The 18,367-nt window shown below is 44.0% G+C and overlaps 4 protein-coding genes across 4 annotated transcripts; 2 read left to right on the top strand and 2 right to left on the bottom strand.

Annotated features, from left to right (window-relative positions):
* Positions 1-1,390: 1,390 nt before the first annotated feature.
* On the top strand, positions 1,391-3,277 carry BGW36DRAFT_431532 (uncharacterized protein; the record flags this gene model as incomplete). The annotated part of the gene is made up of 5 exons (XM_046221001.1): positions 1,391-1,889; positions 1,955-2,059; positions 2,794-2,897; positions 2,983-3,017; positions 3,106-3,277. 5 exons carry the CDS (start codon positions 1,391-1,393, stop codon positions 3,275-3,277), a joined length of 915 nt encoding a protein of 304 aa, XP_046068311.1.
* Positions 3,278-3,434: 157 nt separating this feature from the next.
* Positions 3,435-6,420, bottom strand: BGW36DRAFT_410754 (uncharacterized protein). The gene is made up of 6 exons (XM_046219155.1): positions 6,059-6,420; positions 5,604-5,999; positions 4,322-5,552; positions 3,920-4,218; positions 3,729-3,812; positions 3,435-3,671 (listed from the first exon to the last, which is right to left on the bottom strand). The coding sequence occupies exons 1-6, from the start codon at positions 6,185-6,187 to the stop codon at positions 3,558-3,560; spliced, it is 2,253 nt and encodes a 750-aa protein (XP_046068310.1). The 5' UTR covers positions 6,188-6,420; the 3' UTR covers positions 3,435-3,557.
* A 6,325-nt stretch (positions 6,421-12,745) lies between these two features.
* BGW36DRAFT_304275 (major facilitator superfamily domain-containing protein) lies at positions 12,746-14,272 on the top strand (the record flags this gene model as incomplete). The annotated part of the gene is made up of 4 exons (XM_046211951.1): positions 12,746-12,954; positions 13,016-13,157; positions 13,222-13,983; positions 14,078-14,272. 4 exons carry the CDS (start codon positions 12,746-12,748, stop codon positions 14,270-14,272), a joined length of 1,308 nt encoding a protein of 435 aa, XP_046068309.1.
* Positions 14,273-14,752: 480 nt separating this feature from the next.
* BGW36DRAFT_303402 (putative actin cytoskeleton organization protein App1) lies at positions 14,753-17,185 on the bottom strand (the record flags this gene model as incomplete). Its single annotated transcript, XM_046211874.1, has 1 exon — positions 14,753-17,185. The coding sequence occupies one exon, from the start codon at positions 17,183-17,185 to the stop codon at positions 14,753-14,755; it is 2,433 nt and encodes an 810-aa protein (XP_046068308.1).
* Positions 17,186-18,367: the final 1,182 nt, after the last annotated feature.

Raw genomic sequence — 18,367 nt, 5'->3', positions numbered from 1 at the left:
CCCTTTCGGTTTCTAGCTTGGCTGTATCATATGGTTTGAAACGAGTTGTATATCTCTATATATGATCTGCGAACTTAATGGTTCTGTCTATAAAAATAGAATCGCAATCACTGTAGTGACCGTGACTGACCGACGCAGGTTTGTGTACACAACCTATAACAACAGGCAGAACTAAACGAACGGGTCCTAGTAGCTTCTTTGTGTTATTTGTCCATTTACCAGCCCATAATATGCCTTTCAAACGCCTCTCCGTGTAATTCCCAGATTGATACCGCACTTTCTGGCTTAAATTGAGAACTTTACTCATCTCCAACGGGCTCCAAAAAACAAGACAAAAAACTCCTTCATACCATTCAGTTTATCTTTCAATACAAATCTTCACTGTCAACATTCAACATTACGACATGGCTCCCTCCTCCTCTAGTAAATCCATCAGCAAGCCCGACTCAACCACCGCTTCCACTCGGGCCCAGGCGGTCAAGGATGCTCGTGCAGACCTCAACCCCTCAATGTCCAGTGTATCGATCACTAAGAAAACTTTCCCTCGCAGCCCCAGCATTATCAAAGAATTCATCTCGCCTGAAAAATGCAGCCAACTGTCGCCAGCCAAAAAGAAGCTGCCCTCGCCTATCAGCGCCGACAAGCGGACCTGGTCAGTGACCATGCCAGCCCGCATTTTCGACGATACACTTCATCAACATCAGCTACGTCGGATTGAGGCTAGAATTGACAGTTTCAAGTCATTTATGGAGCGGGCTAAGGAGGGCGAGGATGGGGATTTGGACTCGTGATGATATGAAACGAACGAGGACGGAAGGGGCGATGTTGTTCGGTGGATTTGAGAATGATGATATGGGTGGGTGTATTGTAGAAAGTGGGAAAATTCGTTCTTTTTTGTGAGTATGATCTATGATTATGACTATGACTTACGACGGCCTACGACAATTTGGTTGCATGCGGAGTCATGAAGTTTCATGATTTGGGGCCAGGTGCTTTGAATACTGGAGTCCAAAATCAAGGTTGAATTTCTGAGAGACCTTAATAGTTTTCGTTGTAGGATTGTGAATTGAAAATACATGTAGTCTCGCGAGACCTCAAAGAGTAGATGGATCCTCACATCGTAAATAGGTCTAGATACTCTTTCTCTAGCGCAATTGATGCGGAGCATAAATGTATTTGCCTCTATAGATAGAATCATGTCATAGAAATTGCTTTACTATTGCATTGACTAATCTTATGTATTACCATCAAAGGAGCATGGAACTGTCACGATAGAATAGCGAGGCAGCTACGATGATTCATTTCAGATGCAGTCATTTTTGTAGTCCAGTACAGTCATTCTGTGATATTTAAAAGTCTCTTCACTCTGAAGCACAACTGGACCACAAAAATGTACAACATGTTTCCCATTCCTCCAAGCAAAATGTGCATAAACGCCTTCCTCAAAAACCGCCCTTCTCCACCCTCCGCCGACCAGACTATACATACAACATCAGATCAACCTACCACCAAGAAGGCTATACACCAATCACCATGCCAATATCCCAACTCGATCAACCGCAACAATACACCACCCAGCCTAGGCACCCGAACCTTGAACATCAACCCGATAAATCCCACCTTCCGCCCACCAAACGAAAGAACGCATCTGATCGCACACATGCCCAAGCATGTAAAATGCAAAACGGTTCCTTCGTCGGTGCCTAAAATCAAGATCGTACCATTCTGTTGTTCCACCGAGTCTCTTTCCCCTGAGAAATGTACAGATAATGGTGTGGTTCTCGGCTTGTTCCCACAATTTCCGAAGGATGAGGATAACGAGCGGTCGGATTTGAATAGTCCGAATCCGTTTAAAGGGCTGAAAAGGCCGTCGATGAAGAGTTCCACCAGTGAGTTTAATGTTAGGCTAAAGCTTGGTGAGATAGATTACTAACATTTTTTGTACTTTCAATAGGGCTTTCCCAGTATAAGAAGGATGGGAAAACTGGGATTCATCGTGGAAGTCATTCTAAATTCACCGAGGATGGAGTGTTCAGTAGTCACAGGGAGGGAAAGACTGGTGGGTTGAAGAGTGTTAATAGGGTCACTTTTTCTAATTAAGAAAAGAAGTTTTGATTAGATTACTGGGGGGCGTGACCGTTTTTATTGATTGCAATTGTGGTATAATAGAACGTCAATTAGATTTGGAATGACGGTTTATCTACATCAATTGATTGATTGATAGTTATATACATCTGTCAATAAACTTTTGGAATCGTAAGCTATCTAGCTATAAGAATGTCAATTTGTGTCTTATTGTGGGTGCTAATTAGTTTTAATTTATATCGTGAATGGTTTTATCCTCACATCTGTAACGAGGATGATGTGTCGAATAAAGGGTTCGCTGTCTTATCTGAATCCTGTTGCCATCCACGCAGGATTACATGCATTATTTGTGACTGCGCTGTTTTGAGTAATACGTTGCCACTGGCACTGCATCATTCTGGATTTAGAAAATTTGACATTTTAAAGTCAAAGATTGACTGAGAAAATAGTTGTCATTTAATAGTCATGCTGTATGACACATTAATTGACAAGCTTAAAACGCTTTTCAACGCTCTTCCCAATTCCCCAATTCCTTCTTCTTCAGTCTTTCTATAACTACAATTCTTTATCATTTGTATCTCTTTACAAGAAGTCCAGTCGCTATATGAAGCGTTTTGATAAACTTCCCTTTGCATGTACAGTCCAAATCCTGCATATATATGTAAGAGGCTAGTGATCTTCATTATATTGAAGCTGATGCAATCATAGACGTTCCCATGGATGCCAATCAAGAGTATTATACCGAACCAGGCAAGCTATGTTCAGAGCCAGAGGAAATGAACGATAATGAAAGCATCGTCCCACAGGTGACGGTAAGTCTCAAATTTACAAATTATTCCAGCTTAACTTTCCTTTTTTTTATAGATTGAATTAGCTAACTCCTCATGACTCGGCCAGCTCAAGACTCCCACTGACGATAAGGCGAAGAAACCGTACGTCTATCCGCATCCGTCGTATTTCATATATTCATAGCACCGTAAGACAAGGTGACCTTGCTAAAGCGTGCTACTTCATTTCTAGAGTTCAAGCGAACATTGGTCTTAAACGAAAGAAAAGCGCTATCGGAAGCACTATCGACTCGTTAGGCAATCTTTCTGTAGCAGAAGAAGGCTATAACGCGGCTCTAAATGATGGCAGGGCGCAAAATCCAGTCACCATGGAGTTCAGGCCGGCCAAAAAACGAGAACTCTAAATAGCCAGAGCCCGGATTCCTGGCCAATTATTGAGCATAATAGGCGTGCGATACCAGCTATTTTCCCTCACTATATTTTAAGGGTCGAGGGGATCCAAAGGCCTTCCTATACTGTGTTGTATTTTTTGATGGCAACTATCACGGAATGTAATTGTCATACAATTTGACATATTACCCATATCAATTGATCAATATACTGTCTAAATATATACAGATGTGATTTCAAAGAGCCCTGTCCTTTTATAGAGTAGACGAAAGGATGATTACTACGATTGAAACTTTATAACCTCGATCCGCCATCTACGTTATTTCCGTCGGGCTGAATTGGTTGAGACCACAGCGATTCCCAAGCACGATCCCAATCCATATCAATATCATTGCAGTCAAAATTAAGCTATTTTCGAAGATTAGCAAGTGGCAAGGGGTATTATGGAGATATCTTAAAACCCACATCAGAGTAGCCACTATCTAACCACGATGATCCAGAGAACGTAGTTGTGTTTGGCGTTCGGGGTTGCCAGTCTGTATCTCTGACCTGATACAAGTTAGCTTGAATGATATATTTCACAGCATTCTCAGTAACAAATAGACGCCTATATAGGCAAAATCTTCTTCTTTCCTAAAGATTGAATGAACACTTACAATAGTTTCTCCCACCAAGGTCAACGGCATAGACAGCTGTTGGATGGACGACGGAACCAGCTGTCTGGCAAAGTGACTGTAATATATACCAAGAAATCTCTGTGCACATGAGGATTTGGCCGTTTGAGAAGTTTCCTTTCCCAGATGAATTTTAAGCAGCATGATGCATCCACATACTATAAGAGGACACCAGGGCTCGCCGAGGAAGCAGCGTAGATAACTGTCTTCGATCAATGGAAGGGACTGTTCTAGGAGCTCAATTGTGGATTCTTGACTCGGAATTGAGAAACTAATTGGGTCTGTGTTGAATTAGCGTTTCTGGATGGTGTAGAAAGGATTCAAGAATGATACACAAGAGAGGTATCCAAATATTTGCCAGTGAAAGTAAAGATAGTTACGGACCTTTGGCTGGCAGCAGTCCTATTTGAGTGAGTGTCATCGACGCTAATGGAAAGTCATCTCGTAGCAGCGTCAAACTCTGGATTCCCAATTCCGCAAGTTTTCTGTTGAGAAGCAGTATGTCGCGTGAGGTACTGTAGCTAATCATCTCTGATAGCGAAGATTTCTTTTCGCTTCGACGAAGGTAAGGTCGATGGATCATCAGAATGCATTCCTTTAGCTGGAATTGCAGCAGTGTAGAGACAAGTGTAGGCATCTGTGAGGTCCCTCCACTGTAATCACTCTCACTCCAGGATGGCAGTGAATCAATCTCTTGCGTGAGGTTATGAGTGTATCGTAAAACCTCCTCGTAGTTGAGGAATCTGGAAGATCCAGTGCTGAACATACGCTGCGATATCTCGAGGCGCAGCGCCCAGCTGCGGGAGCTGAGACATTGAAATGACATGCGCGTGTATTGGCTCGTTGGGGCAGGGACTGGTACATCTTTTGATGATTCGTCAAAGTCTTCATCTCTAATGTTCGATGGAGCGCTAACAGTCGGCTCTATTGTGTGGAGGAACGTAGGGAGTTCGAATCCGATTGAATTTTGCAGGTCCAATTCACGTAAGACAACCCAGACACGTCTCTTCATCTCTCTTTGGTAAGGGCTATCACTTGCTATCTCGCAGTGTAAGCCATCCAGAATCGCATTCTGGATCAAAGAACCGGTCTCACTCCAAAACCTTTTCTTCCTGATGTTGTTGAACCTTTTTGCAATGTAAAGCAGACAGCCCACCTGGTAATAGACGAGCTTGCGAGGTTTAGTACCCTGACTTTGGAGCCAATCATCACACAAAGAAATCCACTTTGGAGGCATCTTCCGAATTGAGGGATCGATATGGATAGAGTCCGAGGTTCCAGGGGCGGCGCAGGCGGATATGGATATCATGGCTAGGATAAGCGCAGTCATGGCAGGGAAACGTTTCCTCCGAGGTTCCCAAAATGAGCAGTATTCCCTATTAAATGTGGGCACATGGAGTAATCGATGTAAATGCTCAACGTGATTCAGGTAGAAGTAAACTAAGGCGTCCGTGTCCTGCTTTGCAGGAAGAAATTCCTCGGGAGAGACCTCCAGAGATGGAGGAGCAACTGTCCTCTGGTCATGTATCACCGGCTTTGTTTTACTAAGCGTAATACCACGAGGCTTGAACCAATCATCAGCTGTTTCTCGAATGAACGGGATGAGTTCAGGAATCTGTAAGAGACGGTAAGTGGCTTGATTCTACGTATGTTAGAACTGAAATACCTCGACAAAAAACCGGAAGAGTGTATGCTGTCGGTAATAACCGCGCGGGGACCGGCGCATGAATTCATTCTCACTGGCTGAGTAAGGGAGGACGTGGGCTTGCTGTTGGGAAACGTGCTCTGAAGCTGGAACCGCCCCATGACCGCGCTCAGCGGTGTCATTACCATCGACATTTATCGTACTCTCGACAATAGATTCCTGCCTTTGGACGACTTTGGACAGTAAAGTTTTTAACTGGGAGACTTCTACCTGCAGATCGCGAATCTGTTCACTGTTTTGCTGTGCTTGGTAGCTGTCAGCCGTAGGCACTGGCCTGGTACCAGCCTCGAAGGAGCACAGATGTGGCCTGCCCGATCGAATACATCTGTGGCAAGGCAGTCTCCGGTCGCAAGAAAGCTATAGGCGAACATTAGAAGATTTATAGTCATCATCGCTAAACCTGTTTCTTTCTTTACCTTCTTCTGTCTACATTCTCCGCAACTGACCCGAAGACGCTTTCTGTGGGTCTTCTGACTGTTACCATTCGTGGCCACAGGACTATGACCTGGGCCAGGGACGGGTTCAGGCTGGCTGAATTGATCCATATTTGATGAAGATGAGGGAAATGCTTCCTAGCAGATATTTTGCTGCTCATACAGGGCATGAGATGCGCTAATGTAAGTTAACGCCGACCTTATCCGACCCCGGCTTACTCGGCGGAGCTACGGCCTTGGCGCCGCTGCCAGAGCTTGTCTAACTGACCATTTCCATCGCCTTGCTTTAGTTAGTGACGTTTAGATGCGTTAGAAGTGAGATAAAGTAGACTAAATATGCAGTGAAATGAGTATTTGGCGTTTGGGTCGGAGATTAAACAAGCAACGTTGATATAGCGGCAACAAAACTAAGTACCCCCGCTCACTGAGCGAGCCCTGTCAATAGTATTATTGACATTACTTGACTTCACCACACGCCAGAAAATAGGGTCTCAGACGATTCAAGTTCTGGGTCTACCTAGGACCCGTACGGAGCACTAAGTGAGGTAGCTGCGCTAGCTCCTATTCAACACCTAGAAAGAGAACCGGAGGATAGTTTAGAGAGGCATCTCTCCCATGCTAGCGAAACCCATGCATGGGTGTGACTTTCCTTTTGAATTGATCAGGAAGTGCTGCTGACTACGAACTAGCGATGAGGATCTAATTCTTCAAAAAGAAAATTATGATCTATAAGTTGCGCATGAGAAAGAGAAACAGAAACATAGATGATCTAGAAAACAGATATCTCATGAGCGAGGAATTACTAGAGAGAAAGCTTAGGTACTTATACAAAGTCAGATTGAGGCATCTCAAACTGTTACTGCTGCTCCGGCCGAGCATGAACTTCCAGCCTCTCAACCACCTGTACGACGTCAATTTCGTTGCAGTGGTTGTGGAATATGGAATATCAGGATATAACATAACTGGATTTTCTAATCGAAATAGTAACTAGTTTTTGTATATAATTTTTATTTCAGGTTAGAAACTGAGCTTTGAAATGAATATGGAACGCGTTCTCGGGCGGGAGTGGCCAGCTCGGATGTGGATTACGTTATATAAAAATGGGGTTCGTGTGATGTAAGTATTACGTTATTAACTAACGTAATCCACCCCCGAACCGCCACTACCCCCGAACCGCCACTTCCACCCGAAAACATAATCTATAGCGATTTCAAATCTCAATTTCTAACCCGAAATAATAATTATATACAAAAAATTAATTACTAGTACGATTAGGGCATTGAGGTCTTCTATGCCCAAGAATACCACACTCACTACACTGAAATTGGCGGCGTACACGCACCTGAGAGACTGGAAGCTCAGGCTCGGCCGGAACAGTAGTAGCACTTTGAGATGCCTCAATCTGACTTTGGATAAGCACCTGAGCTTCCTCTCTAGTAAGGCCTTGTTCGTAAGATATCTGCTTTTTAGACCGTTGACGTTTTTGCTTCTCTTTCTCATGTGCAGCCCGTAAATCATGAGCTTCTTTTCGTACAATTAGAAGCTCATTTATACTTATTTCATAAGCCCTAGACATCCGATCAATTGCTTGATCAATAGCTTCTAATGGGCTTGATTTGCGCTGGTTAATTCGCCTTTTAATTGTACTTAATTGACGCTTGAATTGACGAGGATTTTGAGGTGTTTGTAAGCAAGATGATTGTGAATTGCTTGATCGACTTGGAGGAGGAGTTGGAGTCTTTAATTGGATAGTAAGCTGTTGATAGACTCGATCTGGATCAAATGGCACTAATCCAGTTGCTGTAAAGCTATTCCGAATAGTCTCAGCTTTATATGCCATCGTACGCGCCTTTGGAAATGCAGTAAGAAAGTCAATTTTGTCAATATGGTTAAATCCAAGCCTCATCCGTTGTTCAACAAGCTGTCCATATTGCCGTTTTAAAACAGCAAAACAGCCGACATCAAGAGGTTGCAAGAGATGAGAAGAATGCGGAGGCATGCAGATTGGAATAATATTATTCTCAGTGCATGTACGGTCAAATTCAGCAGTTAAATGACTTCCATGACCATCAAGAATAAGCATTCGATATCTTCCCATTACACAGCCATTCGTACGAGGAATGAAGTGATTAATGAGCCAATCCATACCAAGCTTATTTGTTGTCCATCCATTATCACTAATGCCGATTTTCCAACCATCTGGAAGAGTCTCAAACCAGGCTTCTTGTAAGTATTTTGTTGCTTTAAAAATCACATATGGAGGTAGAACCCATCCAGTAGAATTAACTGTTTCAATTGCAGTCACCCATTCTCGATTACCAGGCTGTAATAGATATGGTCTGCTATATCGATCACTTCCAGTTATGACTTTTGCAGTGGCACAGAGCCCCATAGCAAAGCCAGTCTCATCAAAGTTGTAGATATCTTCCTGTAAGATGCCATATTCTAATATAGCCTCTCGTACGCGGTCAAAATGCTCTTGGATTATCTTTCGATCTTCGCATTTAGCACGTTCGTAGTTATATCTTCGTGAAAATCGCGATTTAATCTCTGAACGGCGTTGAACTAGTTTGTATACCCAGTTTATTCCAACTTGTTGATTTCCATGCTGTGAAAGAAGATAATTAGCCATTTCTTGTACAAGAGATGGCCGGGGAGGTAATCCTCGCTTATCTAGATTCAATATCCATTTGACAAGCGATTCCTCCTCAGATTCAGTCAATTTATGCCCATTGGCGCGTATTTGAGATCTTTGTTGGGTGCCATTTAGTCGATCTCGGAGAGTTGTTCGAGGAACATTGTAAATCTTTGCAGCTCGTCCAATATTAGGAATTCTTTTATTTTTTAAATCGGAAATGGCTAATAAGATTCGACCTTCTTGTTCCTCAGAATTTTTATGGTTTTTATTGCGAATTGGTGGCATATTAACGCGTTGAATTATATAGAATTGTTATGGGACGCGTTTTTGGGTGGAAGTGGCGGTTCGGGGGTAGTGGCGGTTCGGGGGTGGATTACGTTAGGGGGTTACTTTTAGATAATCTCTATTGCATTAAAATACACTATCTTAAATGGTAATCTTTAACAGTATATATTATACTATCTATCGGTTTGGTGTTGAAGATGCAGACCACCCGGCGACTATATTCAACAGCGAAATATCGGCACATATCATTTCCTCGCCTCCAATCAGGAACTTCTGTCGCTGAGGCCGCTCGCTGTTATACCAGTTCTAAAGAGCAGTGCAAAAATGAGCAAGTAGAATCGAGCAACCATGACTTGACGGACGATAAATCTGGTGGACAGGATACACAACCGCAAAGTTAGTTTTGAGTCTCTCTAACAAGATGAATAGTCTGGCTTGAAACTCATGGATTTTTTTAAACAGCTACTTCGCCTACAACTGCCGAGCGCAGCACACATATTCAGAAAAAGAAATATTACAGTCTTAAGAATCACCGAGAGGGGCCAAATACGGAAAGTGGTGAAGTAGATACTCAACAGAACCAAAAGGATGTCAAAGCACATAATAAGGATGTCGAAAGTCGGCATCGAATTGCCGAAAAATAGTATGGACGGTCATTGTTTCTTGGTGGTCTATAGAACTGTTTTATTTAGTCAAGTCCTGCATGTGAACATCGATTCTGTTTTTTTTTTTCCCCTGCTTCTCCATGTCTAACTTATATTTGCCCAGTTGAGACTTAATAGGCTCTATTCATAACTTGAGGGTATTTGCTATTCGCTTCTGTTTTAAGGTGGAACCATGTAGCATTCATTTCCATACATTATAAAAACTAGTTTATTCAAGTCATGGGAACCAGAGATGTCTCTTGGATGTGACCGGAGTAGTCTATCTGCCATCTATATGAGCGTTACTGTTAAAGTTTTGGTGGCGATTGCGATGATCCAGTTCGGAGTCAAGCCTGGGATCTATCGTGTTGGTCATGTTGGAGCCATAAGGACCAGAGGTTTCTTGTGCATTACTAGGAGTAAAATATCTACTGCTTGCAGGAGTGTTACATGGTGAAGTTCTAGTGGCGAGCGCGATCGTCCCACATCGGAGTCAATGTTGGAGCCGTGAGGGCCATGGGTAGTGTCTTTGTTCAAAGACCGTTGTTGAATGCGCCAGTAGTGTTTGTTCTAGTGATATAGGCGTTACCACAGTCATTGTTATCGCCACTTTGAAATTTGCCGCCAGCCACTCTATTAGGAGCAATGTAGTTGTCTACGATAAAAAATAGTTGAGAAGGAGAGGGAAGGGGCGAAGGGGGTTTTGTTCTTCAGTATTCTTCTTTCCATATAACAGATCTTATCTCTTTCGACTGCACGCTACGGCTTTTGAGTTTCGATTAGGAGGCTTAATAGGCAGAATTCTGTCATGAGGGTGTCTGGTGAGGGGATTTACCATCAGATTGAATTAGGAGGTTATAATATCAATATATATAGATAATCTTAGGCTTCTTAATTATATATTTTAGTATTGTAGTATTTCTATATTAACTTTAGGTATACCGTCCTATAGATATAGTTTTTAATTTATAAGCTCTACTCTATATCTAATAGATAAATAGTAGATATGCTTTGAGTATACTAGCTATATTAATATATTATTTATAATAGAAAAACTTTAAATATACTGTTATAGCTAGTAGCTATAGTAAATGTAATATACCTGTAAAACTGAAGGATAAGCCTTCTATAGTTATAATATGATTCTTTTCGGGCAAGAAGTAATGGCTTGAGATATGTAAAATATGTCTTACTAATAATTCTTTTAAATGGCGGGATCTAAGAGATGTATAATAGCTATTACAGGAACTTAAGCTGTGTGTTCCGTATATGTCAAAGCTTCAAGTTCAGACGGTATGTTGACATCAAATGTGTCCAAGTGTATAAAATTGGGATCACAGGTTGATGAAACGTTGTCATAGTTTGTTCCTGTTCCTCCCTCATTGGGAAAGAAAGCGATTTATGACTTGCAGCTAAGGTTGAATGCATATAGTATCAAGGTATACCCGAGATCTTCTAGTTGCCGAACTTAAAATCGACTACCTAGGTGACTGGACGAATGGACAGGATATTGTGGCAGACACGAACTACGACGTAAGTTGTCATACTGTCGCCGACAAAGTATCAACAGTTATGGGTGTAGTCTCATGATCTGCTTCGTCGTTATGACGTGACTTCGTCGAACATCCTGCCGAAATGCCGCTTCCATCCAATAAGAGTAATATCGCAGCTTAAAGCGTAATTCGCAACGATAAATATCCAGAAATAACGAATTTGAATGCTAGACACGTCTCGATCATTGAGTGACATTTTATAACAGGTAAATTTTCCATATATTCCATATTGCAATATTTTTTACGCTATGTAGAGCGCCTTAATAATAATTCGAGTTAGATAGAAACCATAACTTAGAAATTAAAACCAAAATTGACTTCAAAGAGGCCGCGATAGTTAATATTAGGATTATTTTCTTTATGCCAATCAAATGCTTATCTGTCGTCATGCCTTGGGTAGCCGACTAAACTAACTTTTCCATCGGCTCCATGCATTGAGAAGTGGTCCGGTCCAACCTTCGAAAGATATTATTGTTTGTTTTATGTGAATTAATGAGGCGTAGTAGGGTGTCATTGATGGTGTGAGGATATCATAGGCTAGTGCGGAACAGTTCTAGCTCTAGCGGCTTAGCATCAAAATGATATATGCCGGAGAATCTAGGTAAATAGATCGTACAGTTGGTTCTGAAATAACTTCAAGCTCATACCAATATAGAAAGGAAACCTGGTTCAGATACAAGAATATTGGTAGACACTATTGAGTTATGTAGGCCATAAAGTTCGATTTTCTACCAAAGGTTTCACGATGTTATATGGTGTATATTCGAGAATATTGACCCTGATCTCCTTGGGTCGATCTAGAATCGAGGAGGTGGTAAACCTGTGGGAGGTTCGCGGCCTATAAGATGGAAATAGGTGTCTTTGCGACGCCTTGTAGTTCCTTGTGGCAATCCATCGCAAGGCGTAGTCCAAAGTCTTGTGGTATAAATAATGTGAATAAGGGCTAGACAATCGTATTAGCCCATTGACAATCCACGCAGTCGCATATAACGCAGAGCGCAATTTTACTGGGCAGGACCCCTTTTGAAGGTCGAGGACATATCCGCCGCTACTGGGAAATGATTGGTTTGATCAGAAACAGATTCGTAGCTCAATAGGTACATGTAAGTTAACACCGACCTTATCCGACCATCTCCGAAGACTTGCGCCTTGGTCATTAGCGGAACTCCGGCCGCTACGCCGTAGTTTTTCTAAGCCCTAACTACTACATACCACGACCAGAGCTTATCTGACCAACCATTTCCGTTGTCATAGTTCAGTCGGCCAAGTCCGGGTAAGTAATGAATTGATTAATTCAAAAATAGAGTGGAAGTAGTATTCGGCATTTTGATCGGAGATAACCTACACTAATGTGGATATGTTATCAACAAAACGTGGTATATTTCGTAGAAACCGGAATAGATATCAACTGTTGCCTCTCTAGCTAGATGTCGACTATAATAATTTCTTTATCCTTTTCAAGGTTCACACTCTGGTCTGTAAAATAATTCATTCCTTGCCGCCTATGATCGAAAGAGAAGAGAATACCGCCAGCGTTTCGCCAAACATCATGTCTCTCTCCTCTCCCAAAGAGGCTGCTCCTGCTAGTCTAGATGATGCCGAGTCATTGTCGATTGAGAAAGTTAAGGAACAAGGGTCTCCTGAGCCCCCAGACCTTTCCGTCCCGAACTTCCCAGATGGAGGCACGAAGGCCTGGCTAGTCGTTCTCGGCGCCTGGTGCACATCTTTTGCGTCGTTTGGCATTGTCAACTCTTTCGGGTGAGTTTCGTATAAATCTTTATTTGCTGATCCACCGTTAACGTGTTCCGACTCTGCACAGAATCTATGAGACGCACTATATCCAAACTTACTTGTCTAGCTACCCCCAGTCGACTATCGCCTGGATTGGATCCGTCCAGGCCTTCGCTCAATTCTCGGCCACCTTGATCAGTGGCCCAATCACAGATCGATACGGTCCCATGGTACTGTTTATCCTGATCCTCAGTTCCTATATCCACGGCTCGATTACTGATATCACCGAGACAGGTCGTCATTTGGCCATGTTCTCTTCTCCTCGTGGTAGCCATGATGCTCACCAGCCTCTGCACTGAATTCTACCAGTTTCTCCTCTGCCAAGGCATTCTTCTTGGATCTTGCTGCGGGCTCATCTTCGCCCCTGCCATCTCTGTTGTAGCCCACTATTTCATGAAAAAGCGAGCCATGGCCATGGCTTTCGCCTCAACAGGATCTCCCATCGGCGGCACAATCTTCCCTATAATCCTCACCAGACTCATCCAAATTCCCAGCGTAGGATTTCCCTGGGCTCAGCGCGTCTGCGGCTTCCTCAGTCTGTTTCTTCTCATCATAGCCGCCGTGACTATCCGTCCCACGCCTTTCAGGCGAAAGGGGCCCTTCATACTCCTCGAAGCTTTCAAGATACCTGCCTACTGCTTCCAGGTTGCTGGCTTGTTCTTTATTATCCTTGGCTTTTGGACTCCATATTTCTACCTCGCTGAGTATGGTCTTGCACACGGCATGTCTAATACCCTCGCTTCATACCTCTTTGCTCTGATCAATGCAGGCTCATTTGTGGGCCGAATGCTCGGCGGTACAATTTCCATGTATATAGGTCAATTCAATGTCCTCACAGCAGCATGTTTCAGTTCTGCCCTGATGCTGTACTGCTGGCTAAAAGTTACCAGCTCAGCTGGGCTTGTCGTGCTATCGCTTTTTTTTGGAGGAACCAGTGGTATAATAATCGCGCTGATGATGTCTACTCTCGCGCATTGTGCGCCACACCCAAGCAAGGTCAGCCATAGACCCGATCCATCCCTTCAATGTCTCCTTTCCCTTCCATTTCATCCAGTACAGGGAATCTTTTTAACCTACCATTTTCTTATAGATTGGCACATATGCCGGCCAGTCGACTTTCATAATCGGCTTCGCAGGTCTTGCTGGGACGCCTATTACTGGTGCGTTGATCAGCAATAATGGCTACAACGCTGGTATTCTATTCAGTGCCTCGGTATTCATGGCCGGTTCAGTTATTTTTAGTTTCGCAAGATACTACTTCGCCAAAGACAAGTTCATTGCTTGATAGAGGCTGCACGGCATGCACTCGAGTCATAAGCGGAGTAGGAAACCTTGAGGACTACTCTTCTTTTCTTCCTGCTACACCAGATGGAGTTCGCAGGGTTGTTATACTGACACATATTGTCCAGACCCATCGCCACTCTTATGTATATTTATTTTCGCGGTAATAGACTATTTAGAGCGGTGATATATCAACAGCCACGGAGCCGTAACAAAAGCATACTCAAATAGAATAGAACAATATTAATCAATTGATCATTCAGGTCACCACATCAATGTGTCAGCTGGTAGTTCAAATATTGACTTGCAATACTAGTTGACATCAATGAATGTAATTGACCTGTACAAATGTCAACTGGTGCTAGTGAGCCTTTAATCATCACAAAAGGTAGGCTTATCTACATATCAAATGGGGAGACGTCGGATTGACGAATCAAAATTGAAAATAAATACAATATTCATATCTATATATACATGTTTATCTTCATGTCTTTTCATCATGACCCACCTGCTTTTCCATTTTCTTCAAAGCATCTTCAACCAACCAAGTCGTAATATCCTGCGCGTCATTACCAACCCTCCAACTTCCCAGTACCACACCATGATCGGAAAGAATATGTTGCGCACGTTCCCAGCGACGCTTCCATAGTTCTTCGCGCTTGTTAAGCTGTGGAGGGCCATCTACAGGGTCGTAGTATGCTAGACCGGATTCGTAGTCCTGGTTCTGATTGGAGTTTAGCCTGGTGTTACTGGCGCTGGGTGTCAAAGATGATGATAGTGGTGTGTTCTGTCTAGATGGTAGTTTGGGCGGAGTATCAGCGGCATTCCGTTTCTCATTATTGTTAGAGTTGTTGCTAGGTGTGCTGTTCGCCGCACGACGAGGTGGTGGGGGAGGAGGTGGTGTCCCGCGTTTTGATGATGTACTTTCTTGCGATGCTGCTGCTGTTTCTTTCAGCGAAAAACGAGAGAGGGTGTCTATAGTGTCTTTGGTAGAAGGGAGGTTGTTGTAAGCATGCAAAGCTGCATTTTTCACGGTGTTCGTATAGGCATCATTCTCAAAGGTAGGTTTTCGTTGCGGTAACGGTGGTACCTTCGATGAGTTTTCTTTCACTGGATCTTTCTGAGAAACCGAAAGTCCGCGTGGTTTTCCTGGAAGAGGCGGTGCTGGTTTCCGCCGTATAGTTTCTGACTTTTGCTCGGAAGTTGAGATTGGTAAAGTAGATGCTGTTCGTAAGGCTGATGGTTTAGACGGCTTTGTTGGAGGTTGTTTGGCGGTAGTATTATCTGGAGCCTCATTCTCGCTTGATGTATCATCAAAATTGATCAAGTCTTCATTGTTGGTTGACTTAGCCCCAGACACATTTCGCGGGGGCAATATCGGTCTGTTGCGGATTGAATCCGATTGATCTTTGATTACAGGTGATGAGGAGGCCGTTCTCCTGTAGCTGGGTCTCGTCTGATCAAATGACCTGTCAAAGAAATCCTTCTTCTCCGTTGTCGTCACGTCACGAATAAATACGCCCAAGACCCTTCCTGGATACTCCTGAACCACCTCAGTATACACCTCTAAATCGGCCTCACCACTGTCGCCGACTAGAATAAACCGTCGCTCTGGAAAGTCTCGCATAATCTTTTCTAAAGACGCCCGTTTTCGCTCCGCAGTGGGCTCAAAAATTCCCTGCAACATTCCGCTGTACTGCTTCAAATGGAAAGATCCCGGTGGCAGCCCTGCTAGCTTGAAGTAGCTCTTCAACAGAGGATAGATCTGCCACGGAGAATTCGACACGTAGTGTATGTTAACGCCCATTTCTGCTAATTTGTTGTACCACTCCCTAACGCCTTCGACGGTCAACTCATCTAGCTCGCGAACAAAGGTGTTTCGGAAAATCTCCTTCGCTCCACTGGAAATAGCCGAGTGTTTGATTGTGTCATCAATATCACTGATCAGACTCACTCCCGTGGGTTTAATCACGCGAATCTCTTCAGTGACCGACAACGACTCGGATGCCAGTATCCTTACATGAGTGGGTACAAATTCCAAAGCAGTTCGGATATTAAAATGGCCCGAGTCATCTGTCAGTGTTGTCCGCGACTGACTCTCCTCGTCATTAAAGAAAAACAAAGTGATTGCACCACCAACCATCGGAGAGTTCATAAACGGCCTTAGCCTCTCCATGAGTCGTGCATTAGCAATGGACAAATCATCCTTATTCAGAGATGAAGTTGTAGATGCTCGCGAAATTCGTCCCGGGGCGTCTGAGTCACTATTCTCCCCAGATCGATTATTTCTCCACGCTGAATCTGCATCATGTTCGCCTTTGTTGATGATTGATTGGGCTTCTCTGCTGACGTCCTCATCTTCCCTTCTTTCAACTCTTTGTTGTATAGAGTTGCTCGGAATAGTTGAGGGAGCCGGTATCCCACTGAGTTTCCTTGCAAGTGCAATCAATAAGCGATGCTTTCGATTCAGTGGTCCTCGCTGCGGGTTGTATAACCAGCCGCGAATATCGATATCTACAATCGCATTGTCATCCTCATACTTTTCCCACTCCTTTTTCCAATACTCCATACTCCCTGGCGAGTTCGGCCGATTGATATCTTCGTGTGTGCCTGGCATTGGTTGGGGTTGCGTGCCTACGCTTCGATTCCTCTTCACATGTCTTCGAGCATAACTTGGAAAAATGACCATTTCTTCATCCCCAGACCGCGCAATGTCGACGTCAGGGAAAGCCCCCGGAGCATCAACGCTAGTATCACCATACGAATCTTGCCATTTCTGTGAGATCTGCGCCGTATACGTCTGACGCAGGTCGTTTGCAGCTTTCAAATACCCCATCACCTTCTGTCGCCGTGACCCATATTCCCGCCCTGAATCGTCGTTGCTCCATCCATCATATCCGGATCCTAGGCGTGACATTTTGTTGTGATACGCATTCTCTGGCGCCTGACTGACGGCGCGCGACGTTGAGCCGCGCCGTGGCGGATAAACACCTGTTCTCCGACCCCAACTCAGCAATCGTAGGTATCGTTTTTTTAATAGGAGCGTAAAAACGCTTCCCCGATAACCAGTACTCGCTTGTCTTAGCAGATGAACTCTCTCTTGTCTCCCGACGATCGCCTTGTAAACACGCGCCTGTGCTTGATGCCGGAGGTGGGAGAGGGTCTCGTGTCGGAAAGTCCACAGACGGCTTCGAACTTGATGACGTGTCTTGGACAGGGACAACGCACGAAGGGTTGCAAAAATCGAGTTTCCTTTATGATTGCGCCACGGCCGAGGCTGACTTTGTGTCGGTTGTGGCAGGGTTCGCGGGAAGAGCGAAGCTGTTCTTCGCCAGCGGCTAAAGAGGCGAAGTTTCGGCGCCAGGGTTATCGGTCGGGTGAGATGTTGCAGTAGAGACGATATGCGAAGGGTTGTCAAATGTAAACCGAATTATTGGGTCGTGTTTGAGAGTAATCTGTCTGCTGTCATATCATAGCACAGTATTGATTGGCCCGAGTGTTTAATGACGTTAGGACGCCGCGGTGGGGAGTTGGGGACTGTAGGAGAAATGAACTAGTCGGGAACTAGTAGCTAATGAGAAGTATCGGCGAATTATCCAAGCGAAGGTGTGACAGAGATGGAGAAACACGATATGTCGAAATATTCAAATAGCGCTGGAGAATGCAGAACGAAGGGTAGTTAGAATTAGGATTATTCCGCACCGTCAACAGCCAGCACCGGCCAAGACCAGGTGGCAGCCTCAGGCGCCGATGATCAGTTGGTCAAGGAAACTACCGCCGATGTTTATAGTTCCTTTCTTCTTAATTACCTCGTAACTCTTACGAGCGCCAGTCTATATCACTTTGTTCTAATAAGTATAACAATCATGCTAAGATGAATGATTATTCTATGCAAAACCGACCAGAGAGGATATTCCATTTGTCCCAGCTGCTCAGGCCCGCATCCAGCGACGTCCCAGCATGAAACCCGTCCAACAAACTGACATGAAGTCCTCCACTAGACACTGATGGCCAAAACCGACATCAGGATTGCTCTGCGAAGTAGCCCCGTCGAGAGATTTCATATCTCACAGGTCTCCGTTTGGCCCGTCTTTAGGAT

Source organism: Talaromyces proteolyticus (assembly GCF_021365285.1).
Source record: "Talaromyces proteolyticus strain PMI_201 chromosome Unknown BGW36scaffold_11, whole genome shotgun sequence".
Classification (NCBI taxonomy): domain Eukaryota; kingdom Fungi; phylum Ascomycota; class Eurotiomycetes; order Eurotiales; family Trichocomaceae; genus Talaromyces; species Talaromyces proteolyticus.
The sequence above is the reverse complement of the archived record's forward strand: the minus strand, read 5'-3'. Positions and strand labels throughout refer to the sequence as shown.

What these genes read in the sequence shown, in the direction of transcription:
- BGW36DRAFT_410754 (XM_046219155.1), bottom strand. Translation starts at nt 6,187, where the DNA reads ATGGATCAATTCAGCCAGCCTGAACCCGTCCCTGGCCCAGGTCATAGT. An exon ending in GAGAATGTAGACAGAAGAAG is followed by an intron (nt 6,000 to 6,058) that starts GTAAAGAAAGAA and finishes GTTCGCCTATAG; the next exon opens with CTTTCTTGCGACCGGAGACT. An exon ending in CCTTGGTGGGAGAAACTATT is followed by an intron (nt 3,813 to 3,919) that starts GTAAGTGTTCAT and finishes AACTTGTATCAG; the next exon opens with GTCAGAGATACAGACTGGCA.